This window comes from Bos indicus, chromosome 1 (genome assembly GCF_029378745.1).
Source record: "Bos indicus isolate NIAB-ARS_2022 breed Sahiwal x Tharparkar chromosome 1, NIAB-ARS_B.indTharparkar_mat_pri_1.0, whole genome shotgun sequence".
NCBI lineage: Eukaryota > Metazoa > Chordata > Mammalia > Artiodactyla > Bovidae > Bos > Bos indicus.
Genome location: NC_091760.1, coordinates 111,939,030 through 111,950,778, shown reverse-complemented (window position 1 = coordinate 111,950,778; position 11,749 = coordinate 111,939,030). Strand labels below are relative to the sequence as shown.

Here is an 11,749-nt window from a genome sequence, read left to right as displayed (position 1 = left end):
ACTTGACTATGGTATGTTTTATGACTTAGAGAGGTCTCATTACATACTCATGAATCATCCCCAAGGCCTTATGGTCCTTATGAGAACAGAACATTTGGCCCCTATCCCACCAAAATATTTCCTTTTACCTAAATAGAAAGACATGGGGAAGGGTGCCCATATTTTTTTTCCCCAGGGCCAATAAGCGATTGCTTAAGTTCGACTTTGCAAACTTTACAGGGACGAGAAATGTGATTGGTTTTGGTCAGGCTTCTTTTTGCACAGGCTTCAGCAGGGACTTAAACTCACAGTTCTGCCAGGAGCCTGCTCGCATACATGAACGATAAGGGACATCTAAGGAAAACAAACTGATCCCTTTTAGGGACACATCAAAGCCAGATAACCCAAGAGAATCCTAGCAAGATACAGCCAGTCTTAGAGTGCAGCACTGTGAAATTAGCTTTGCCTCCTTGAGTTTATGAAGCATGCATCTGTATAAACCTGCTTGTGCAGACATCCCCAGCCCCAAGCTGGGTCTGCCCAAATCCAGTGAATCGGCTCTGAAATGCAGACGGCACCTAGCAGTGACCAAGCCTCCGCCTCAGGCAGTCTGTTGGCCTGTTAGGCCCAGTGGAGCAGTGGAACGGAAATACCTGGAGAAGTTTTTACGTGTCCATGGAATTTCACTTCAGGAAACCACCAGGGCAGAGACGGGCATGACTTACAGGTACTTGTTGGTTGCAATGTTATCCAGCCAGGGCACTGCATTGAAATCAAAGTTTGTTGTTATTAAAGAAACAAGGGTTGAAATAGCAAAAAAAAAATTTATGTAGAAAAAGGAAAAGAAAAATGAATGCAGTGAGCCTTCTTCTTGGGCTGCCTTATTTTTTCAAGCTTTAAATTGTCCACTATCTCTTTGCTTCAAAGATTACATATAGTCAGGCTCACCTGTGGAAGTTCCCATCCTTGTGCCATTAGAAATGTCTTTGCCTCGATACTGAAGCAACAGTATGTGTTTTTGCAGGTCATAATGATGAATGGGAGCTCTCTTCTTCTTAAGGAAATTTATAAATTAAGAATAGAATTTTTTTTAATGCTGCCTTGTCTTCAAGGCTGTTATTTTCTTTTAAGCCTGAATCATATGGTCATGCTAGTAACTAATAAAGTAGCTCACGAGACTGAACAAATTCTTAAAATGACAGCACTTTTTATCAGTGTAGCCCAACGTAAATTACTGGTTGTTCTCTAATCCTCTAGTACCATCCATTTATTCTGTGAAAGATTAACGAAAGGGAGAAATTTTTTCCTAGTATGTGGTTGGATGTATAATCTTTTAAAATTGCTCTGAAATAGATTGCTTCCATGTCCTGGCTATTATAAACACTGCTGCGATGAACATTGGGGTACACATGTCTCTTTCAATTCTGGTTTCCTCGGTGTGTATGCCCAGCAGTGGGATTGCTGGGTCGTATGGCAGTTCTATTTCCAGTTTTTTAAGGAATGTCCACACTGTTCCCCATAGTGGCTATACTAGTTTACATTCCCACCAACAGTGTAAGAGGGTTTCCTTTTCTCCACATCCTCTCCAGCATTTATTGCTTGTAGACTTTTGGATCGCAGCCATTCTGACTGGCGTGAAATGGTACCTCATTGTGGTTTTGATTTGCATTTCTCTGATAATGAGTGATGTTGAGCATCTTTTCACGTGTTTGTTAGCCATCTGTATGTCTTCTTTGGAGAAATGTCTATTTAGATCTTTGGCCCATTTTTTGATTGGGTCATTTATTTTTCTGGAGTTGAGCTGTAGGAGTTGCTTGTATATTTTTGAGATTAGTTGTTTGTCAGTTGCTTCATTTGCTATTATTTTCTCCCATTTTAAATAGAAAGTATCATTCTTTTTCAGAGCTATTATTGTTCAAACCTCTATAAGTACGTCTGTGCTTAGCTAAATAACCCAGCTATACCTGCTTGACAAATGACTAGAGTTTTAAACATCCAGGAAACTGAGCAAAAGCTGTTCAGAAGGACAAGGATACTGAAAACAAACAACTTCCCTTCCCCGCTCCAAAAAAATCCCAAACCAAATCCCTTACCATTTATAAAGAACAGTTGTTTTAGTTCAAGTCAAAACTTCTAGTTCATAGAATAAGATTGCTTTTGTATAGACAAGATGTCCCTAGGTGATTTTATTTTTCTATAATCTAAAGGTCTATTTTAATGCAGTAACTACTGCTCTAGTTATCAGCTAATTTGATTAACAAAGCAATTTGCATTGAGATGGCTCCTCTCTGGAGAGCAAAGTATTTCACATGGACTCTTTAGGCAATAAAGGGCTCCTGCAGAAGAAGAATGAACTCTTCGAGTTTTATAGGGCATATTAACATAGGACAACTCATCCCATCGTGCTTTCAAAGTAGAGCCTAAGAACCAAAAGCCTTTCCAAAAGAATCCGTGGTCCCACAGCCTGGGATCGAGGAGATGCTGTCATTCCTCACCATCTTCCTTGAATCTATCTATACTGGAAGGAGCTGCCTTCTCTCTGTCTCTCCTCATTCTCTCAGTCTCTTCTCCATTCTTTCCTTGACCCTCAGTGGTAACAGTGGTGGAGTATAGATCTGGGAAGGATGGACTGTTTCATTGCTTAAAAAATAATCTGTCTTTGCATCTTTGTCCCAGGATGGGTGGTATCACCATGGAAGTGAAAGTGAAGTTGCTCAGTCGTGTCTGACTCTTTGCAACCCCATGGACTGTAGCCTACCAGGTTCCTCTGTCCATGGGATTTTCCAGGCAAGAGTATTGGAGTGGGTTGCCATTTCCTTCTCCAGGGGATCTTCTTGACCCAGGGATTGAACCCAGGTCTTCCGCCTTGCAGGCAGACGCTTTACCGTCTGAGCCACCAGGGAAGTTCCAACCATGAACTCTTGTGTAAATCTTCAGGGGGTATGCCTCTTTTGCTCAGAGTCCCAGTTTGAATACCAGTTACATATTTTGTGATGTGTGTCCATGTTCAGATGAACATATGTTTCAGGACAGTGTTTTTTCAAGCAGTTATGGAGTAGAGGAATGCCTTCTTCAAATAGATAAGAGCAAAAGTGTCTTAGTTGAAGTTGGGGGCTTAGAGCCCACCTGCTTGAGGGGAGCAGTCACACCAGCTCAGGTCCCCAGGCACGCCTGCAGATCCTGTCTTCTGCATGACTCAAGAGTACAGTTCTGAGATGAATCTTCAAGATGCCTTGAAGAGCAGGACTAGCAGGTTCTGCTCACAGAGGCAGGCTCTTAGGCAAGCCTATGTGCCACTAGCCCACACTCAGGGAAGGAACGGGACTTAGGAGATTGCTCTTCCTAGATCAGAATATGAGGAGAAAAAAGTACAGTTAAGTAGATAATTGGTCCCAGAAAATAGCCAAGGCTTTGAATTATGAACTTGCTGTTTTCTGCCACATCTTCCTGATATATATCATCCTCCTCCTCTGTCTTTCTCCAAATTTCCATAGTACTTTGTCCTTTTTTCAGGGCACACTAACTGTTCTTATTTCAAACATTCTCCTTTAAGCATGAGGGACAGATTTTAGTGGAAGAGAATTCGGAATCTCTTGGTTCCTTCCCAACCTGGCTTTTGACCTTAACTTCTTGTAGGTGTAGTTGGGGTTAGGAGAGGAGATGTTTATATTCTTCTTTACCTTGTTTTCTATCTCCCTCCAAGACCATGGCTATATTAAAATACCTCATTCCACCTATCTTTTCTATTTTCTTCTTTTTGAAGGGCATCGTTTCCTGTGTAGTGCAAAGATAATAGGCTTTGGAGCTGATCAGACCAGAGTTCAAATCCCAATGCTTCTGCTTTACAAACTGTGTGACAAGGGGCCAGCTGTGACACATAGTGCTTAACACACAGTAGGTGTTCACTGAAAGTAGCTTCCCTTCCTGCTTATTCTGTAGACTCCTGTCAGTCATTCTCATGTCAGGAGATGAAAGCCCCGTAGAGCTGAAACATACGATGGATAAGATAGAGTATTCTCAGAAAAAAAAGAGAATTAGAAGATCTGCAGTAACAGCTCTATGAATATGCTAGAAGTCATTATGTTGTACATTTCAAATGGGTGAATTGTATGTATGTAAATTATATATCAATAAAGTTGTTAAAAATAAGAGAAGTTTAAAAAATCTGCAGTAATTCACAATCTGTGTAGGTTTCCATGCTGAGCTTAGAATTCTGAAAGGTCTGGAAGAGCTGGGTAAGCTGTTTTCTCTTCCTAATTTGGTCAGATGCCATTGCAGCCTTCAGCCCAATACCAGCTGCTCAGGTCCCTCAATCATCTGTGAGAGAGCATTATGTTGTGTTTCCATGGAGACTTGGTTATATTTCTAACTAAGGGTGACCAGGGGAGGAAAAAAAAATCAGTAAATATGCAAACACATGTATCAACCGAAAAGAAATGGGAGGAATTGTTTGAATGTGGGGTAAAAAGTGCCAAGTTGCTGTGCTGATCCTTCTGTTGGCTTAGAATTTTTCAGCAAAAATAGAAGTTTTTGTGAATTCATTTTATTAAGGTCTATAAAAGAGTCACTGAAGAGGGTCTTTCAGTCATTTCTAAGAGGCCATCTCTAGTATTAATACAAAGCATTGACCTCTGAGCCAGACAGTGAACCTGAGCTTCAGTTCAGTTCAGTTTAGTTGCTCAGTTGTGTCCGACTCTTTGCAACCACATGAACTGCAGCACACCAGGCCTCCCTGTCCATCACCAACTCCCAGAGTTTACCCAAACTCATGTCCATTGAGTCGGTGAAGCCATCCAACCATCTCATCCTCTGTTGTCCCCTTCTCCTTCTGCCCTCAATCTTTCCCAGCATCAGGATCTTTTCAAATGAGTCAGTTCTTCATATCAGGTAGCCAAAGTATTGGAGTTTCAGCTTCAGCATCAGTCCTTCCAATGAACATTCAGGACTGATTTCCTTTAGGATGGACTGGTTGGATCCCCTTGCAGTCCAAGGGACTCTCAAGAGTCTTCTCCAACATCACAGTTCAAAAGCGTCAATTCTTCAGCACTCAGCTTTCTTTATAGTCCAACTCTCACATCCAAACACGGCTACGGGAAAAACCATAGCTTTGACTAGACGGAACTTTGTTGACAATGTAATGTCTCTGCTTTTTAATATGCTGTCTAGAATGGTCATAACTTTCTTTCCAAGGAGTAAGTGTCTTTTAATTTCATGACTGCAATCACCATCTGCAGTGATTTTGGAGCCCCCCAAAAATAGTCAGCCACTGTTTCCCCATCTATTTTCCATGAAGTGATGGGACTGGATGCCATGATCTTAGTTTTCTGAATGTTAAGCTTTAAGCCAACTTTTTCACTCTCCTCTTTCACTTTCATCAAGAGGCTCTTTAGTTCCTCTTCACTTTCTGTCATAAGGGTGGTGTCATTTGCATATCTGAGGTTATTGATATTTCTCCCAGAAATCTTGATTCCAGCTTGTGCTTCTTCCAGCCCAGCGTTTCTCATGATGTACTCTGCATATAAGTTAAATAAGCAGGGTGACAATATACAGCCTTGATGTACTCCTTTTCCTATTTGGAACCATTGTGTTGTTCCATGTCCAGTTCTAACTGTTGCTTCCTGACCTGCATATAGGTTTCTCAAGAGGCAGGTCAGGTGGTCTGGTATTCCCATCTCTTTCAGAATTTTCCACAGCTTATTGTGATCCACACAGTCAAAGGCTTTGGCATAGTCAATAAAGCAGAAATAGATGTTTTTCTGGAACTCTCTTGCTTTGTCCATGATCCCAGTGGATGTTGGCAATTTGATCTCTGGTTCCTCTGCCTTTTCTAAAACCAGCTTGAACATCTGCTGGTTCACAGTTCACGTGTTGCTGAAGCCTGACTTAGAGAATTTTGAGCATTACTTTACTAGTGTGTGAGACGAGTGCAATTGTGTGGTAGTTTGAGCATTCTTTGGCATTGCCTTTCTTTGGGATTGGAATGAAACCTGACCTTTTCCAGTTCTGTAGCCACTGCTGAGTTTTCCAACTTTGCTGACATATTGAGTGCAGCACTTTCACAGCATCATCTTTCAGGATTTAAAATAGCTCAACTGGAATTCCATCACCTCCACTAGCTTTGTTTGTAGTGATGCTTCCTAAGGCCCATTTGACTTCATATTCTAGGATGTCTGGCTCTAGGTGAGTGATCACACCATCGTGATTATCTGGGTCATGAAGCTGTTTTTTGTACAGTTCTTCTGTGTATTCTTGCCACCTCTTCTTAATATCTTCTGGTTCTCTTAGGTCCATACCCTTTCTGTCCTTTATTGAGCCCATCTTTGCATGAAATGTTCCCTTGGTATCTCTAATTTTCTTGAAGAGATCTCTAGTCATTTCCCATTTCTCTTTCTAGTGAAACGAAACTCTCTTTCCACTAGAGTCTTTCCCATCTCTAGTCTTTCCTCTATTTCTTTGCATTGATTGTTGAGGAAGGCTTTCTTATCTCTCCTTGCTATTCTTTGGAACTCTGCACTCAAATGGGTATATCTTTCCTTTTCTCTTTTGCCTTTCACTTCTCTTCTTTTCACAGCTATTTGTAAGGCCCCCTCAGATAGCCATTTTTCTTTTTTGCATTTCTTTTTCTTGATGATGGTCTTGAATCCTGTCTCCTATACAATCTCACGAACCTCCATCCATAGTTCATCAAGCACTCTGTCTATCAGATCTAGTCCCTTAAACCTGTTTCTCACTTCCACTGTATAATCATAAGGGATTTGATTTAGGCCATACCTGAATGGTCTAGTGGTTTTATTTTTTATTTATTTATTTTTTACTTTACAATATTGTATTGGTTTTGCCATACATCAACATACATCCACCACGGGTGTACACATGTTCCCCATCCTGAAATCCCTCCCACCTCCCTCCCCATACCATCCCTCTGGGTCATCCCAGTGCACCAGCCCCAAGCTTCCTGTATCCTGCATTGAACCTGGACTGGTGATTCATTTCTTATATGATATTATGCATGTTTTAATGCCATTCTCCCAAATCATCCTCCCCCCCACAGAGTCCAAAAGACTGTTCTATACATCTGTGTCTCTTTTGCTGTCTTGCATACAGGGTTGTCGTTACCATCTTTCTAAATTCCATATATATGAAGTCAAATGGGCCTTAGGAAGCATCACTACAAACAAAGCTATACTGTATTGGTGTTTTTCTTTCTGGCTTACTTCACTCTGTATAATAGGCTCCAGTTTCATCCACCTCATTAGAACTGATTCAAATGTATTCTTTTTAATGGCTGAGTAATACTCCATTGTGTATATGTACCACAGCTTTCTTATCCATTCATCTGCTGATGGAGGTCTAGTGGTTTTACCCACTTTGAGTCAAGGTAAAAGTACATAGAGAAGCAGTTTTATGGACAAAGCACATACACAAAATCTAGACTGAATAAATATGCTATAAGCACCCAGGTTTCAAGCAATTTTATAATACATAAGCCAAGAAGGACTCAAGCAGATGTAAACTGAAGGTTTAACGCAGAGGTCAACAAACTTTTCCTGTAGAAGGCCAGACAGTAAATATTTTAAGCTCATGGGCCACGTCTACCTTTGTTCTACCTACTGAGCTCTGCCCTTGTAGGTGGAAGTGAAGAGTTAAAGTGTTAGTTCCTCAGTGGTGTCCAACCCTCTGCAACCCCATGGATAGAGGAGCCTGGCAGGCTACAGTCAAGAATACTGGAGTGGGTTTCCATTCCCTTCTCCAGGGGATCTTCCTGATCGAACTCTGGTCTCCCGCATTGCAGGCAGATTCTTAACCATCTGAGCCACCAGGGAAGAAGCCATCAACAATAAGCACAGGAGTGGTGGGCATGGCTGTGTCCCAGTTACACTTCACTTATGGACTTGGACCTGGATTTGGCTCCGTACTCTCCAGCAGTACCACCCTGGGAAGAGGGCCACAGAGCTCTTTACAGCAATCGTGGAGTCCTTGAGATGGATAGGAGCCAGCTGTTCAGGGACGGAACATTTCTGGAGATTAGAGAGAAAGTTCTTCTCCTTGGTGTAATTAATAACATCTTTAAAAAAATCCTTATAGTAAACACAGCATTGAAATTCCGCAGGCTCTTTCTCATGGGGCCCCTAATATTTATAAGGGGCATCATATCAAATAATAATTCAGCCAAAGCAAGTGGGTGCAGTAGAAGAAATGGCCTTGGTTTAACAGCATTCCAATTAGCCTGGAGTTTTTTATACCTAAAGGTTCCTCACTAATAATAAAACAGATTTTTCTGTTTTATAACGACAGGTTCATGGAATGGAACAATTTTTTCTCAAATTCGAAAAGAATGCTTTTTGCCAACCAAAGACAAAATTTCTACAACCTTGAGTTGAAGGTGGGAAAGGGCAAAATGATAGGTGGGGCAGGGGTGTTTTGGAATTGCTAATGTGGGACAGACTTTGGAGATAATTTGCTCCAATTTCTGGTCTTATAGCTGAAGAAAACTGAGGCTCAAAGGTGTTGCATTTCCAGTCAACAACAAAGCCGGGACTAGAACCTTTGCCCTTTGGTCCCAGTCCAGTGATTTTTCCACAATCCATATTTATTGCCACCCCTCCAACCCTCATCCCACCCCAAGCCAACACACACCCCCACACACACCGCCCACACCATGCACACATACCCCACTCATAGCCTCCACGTACACACCCATATACCCTCATATTCCACATGCCATGCACACCCCACACATACCCCCACAGTCTCCTACACACACACAAACACACTCCCACCATACATATGCCCCCATATCACACACATACACCCCCTATATTCCACACACTATACATACACACCTCACACAGCCCACATACACACACCATATACACACACCCCCATATCCCCCAACACCTCCCACACACTACACACCCCAAACCCTTCCCTATACCACCCTGACACACATATTTCAAAACCCCCACATATCCCACATGTACCCAACACAATCCCCCACACACCATATACATACCACACACACACCACACACATCACATACACAAATATACACACCAACATATCATACATACACCGCATATTCCACACACATTGTACACACACATCCCACACCCCTACACACATCCACACACCTCATCCCTTCCCCATATTCCCCACACATTTCTTACCCCCCACCCCCTACACACACACCACATACATTGCACACACCGTACACCCTGCCTCCCGGGGATGCTGCAGTTCAGTCACATTCACTTTCCCACTTGGAAAGTCCAGCTTTCCAAGCCCTACTTTTCTTGCTCTGCTCTGTAATCTGCTTCAGTCCTACTTCTTTGCACACCGACCCTCTATCCCTGTCCTGAAATGTTGAGTTGCACTCATTGTTAATTTCATCTTACTCACTGTAAGTGATGAAACATTGAGTCTTACTCATCATTACTTTCATCTTACTCATCATAACTTTTCCCACCTAGAATGTTCATACATGTCCCCTTTGCCAATGTAAATCCAACCCACAGACTCTCCCTTGTCTCTGACACATGACTTGTCTTTGATTCATATAGTCTGGATTGTGTGTGTGTGGCGTGTGTCTCAAAAGTATGCTGTTGTCATCTTGAGGGGAACGACTAGAACTTATACTATTTTGTAATCTTCCATGCTTTGTACTTGGGTGTATTGCTTCTTGGGGTATATGCATTCATAAGTTAGGAAACAGAAAGACCCCAAAGACAAGTAGGAACACCCCTTTCCCCTTTAATAGTGCTCTAGCCCCATATTTTCTCCTGTATCTTAGATAAAATGTTACTTAACCTTGATGGGTCTCAGTTTCCTTATCTGTAAAATGAGCCTAATTCAACTTACCTCATGACACTGTTGTAAGAATTAAATGAACTCACATTCATGACAGTCCTTAGCTCACTGTCTGCCCAAGTGGGAGCCTAACAAACAGAATTCCCTTGCTTCACCTCCTTCTTAAACACTTCTAGGAATCCATCGTTTAGTCATCTTTCAGAGGCTGAAATAAAATGTGTATGGTGATGTATTTAGAAAAGAGAGAGGAGCATAAAATAACCACCTGTAATTAAATCTTACACAGTTCTGAGCACATTACTCTGCTTTCCTCATTTGCTTATATGCATTTTTTTTTTTGCTTCTCCTATTGGAACATATTGTTACGATCTATTGAGAAAGCGTTGTTGTTGTTGTTTTACTTCACACGTTGTCTCCTATTTAATGAAAACAGCCTCATGAAATATTGGAATAAATTACTCTCCAAATGGTGTAATATAAAGATAAAAATAATTTTTCATCAGTCAGTATATTTCCAGTGCCTAGCCTTGTGTCTAGAATAGAAATAATTTGAGACAGAATGGAATTAATAGGGCTAGAACTCCCATTGGTACCTTCCAGTACCTCTCCCATTCACCTGCCACATTGCCTGAGAATTTCTTCAACTAGAGGCTCTGTTTCTCCTGTTAAAAGGGAGGTGTGTAATATAAGCTAATAGGCAGCAGATCAAGAAGGAAACAGGACACTGGCTAGGCTGACCTGAAAGCAAAGAAGATAGGAAGGAAGGTTCTAGACTGGAACTGGGGGCAAGCTTGGTTGTCAGGGCACAGCACAGTGCTACAGGAACTGTGAAGGGATGCAAGGGAGAAGGCCTGAAGAAGAGGCAAGAAAACTAGAGTGAAACCTCACTCATCTACTAACTTGTCTCAAAAATGTTGGGTGAAGCGTTTGGAAATATTAGTTAACTGATAGCTTTCACTGATCTCTAAATGAAGATTCTAAAGATAAGTCAGAACTAGTTTTTGCTCTGTAAACTCTTTCCCTGGTTTCTGTCACAATGGGAATGTAGTATCCTGGCTGGAGGATTTGCAGACCAGCTCCTCCACCCTACCCCTTTCTCTGATCCTCTGATTCCTTGTCTATGAAATGAAAATACACCCACTTCTTGCCTTTTCTGGTTTTCATGATTTCCATTCCACTGTGGAAGTCGAAAATTATTTTTGTTACTCAGCTGAACTCACTGTCTTCCTCCTAGCCTCTCCCAACCCTCCAAACACCCCTTCACCACATACTCCCCTGACCTACATTTTTCATGGAATGCTTGGCACACTCAGATCTGCTTGAAAAGTATATATGGCCAAGATTTTGAAAAGCAAAAGCTTAGAAAAAAAAATGCTAGCTGAGCAGGGGGTTGTATTTTCCATGTTAAAAAAAGCCTACATGATTTATTTTAGACTGGCCTCATTTTGGTCAGTCTCGGGGCCTGTGCTAATTTGCTTTGGGTCCTCTGACTGCAGCTCTCCTGGCATCGATATTGCTGGAGGAATGATGCTGACACTGAGATGGTCCAGGTTCAGAGCCTATGTGATTATCTGAAACCCAAAGAGCCTGCTGATGAAAGACTTAGAAGGCTTAGTGAAGGGGATCTCTTCAAAATGCGGCCAAATGTTTACTTCCTATTGAATGGAACAGAAGTTCTAAAACAAGTATGTTTTAAGTGTCAGTTTAAATAGAAAATGCTTTAAAATTTAAGCAAGGGTGAGAGATGAGTGCCCCCTGGATTTGTAATATTATTTTCATTCTGTTTTGAAATTTCCACTTGTGGTTTCCCAGAGGGATAGTTGCTTTATGCATAATGAAACACTGAAAATTCAGGGCTCAAGAACAAGACTGGGTTATATGAATAGTTTCATATAGAAATTATTTATAACTGTTTTATATTAAAAACAATCATTTTGAGAGCTGGTTTTCCTGTCCAAGGAAT

General features: G+C 41.5%; 1 protein-coding gene across 1 annotated transcript in view; it reads left to right on the top strand.

The window, feature by feature from the left end:
* Positions 1-220: 220 nt before the first annotated feature.
* Positions 221-11,749, top strand: part of KCNAB1 (potassium voltage-gated channel subfamily A regulatory beta subunit 1) — a 443,860-nt gene continuing 432,331 nt past the window's right edge. Inside the window, exon 1 of the mRNA XM_019960417.2 lies at positions 221-706. Coding sequence (XP_019815976.1) covers positions 465-706 — 242 coding nt within the window. The 5' untranslated portion in view covers positions 221-464. The remainder of the gene's footprint in view (positions 707-11,749) is intronic.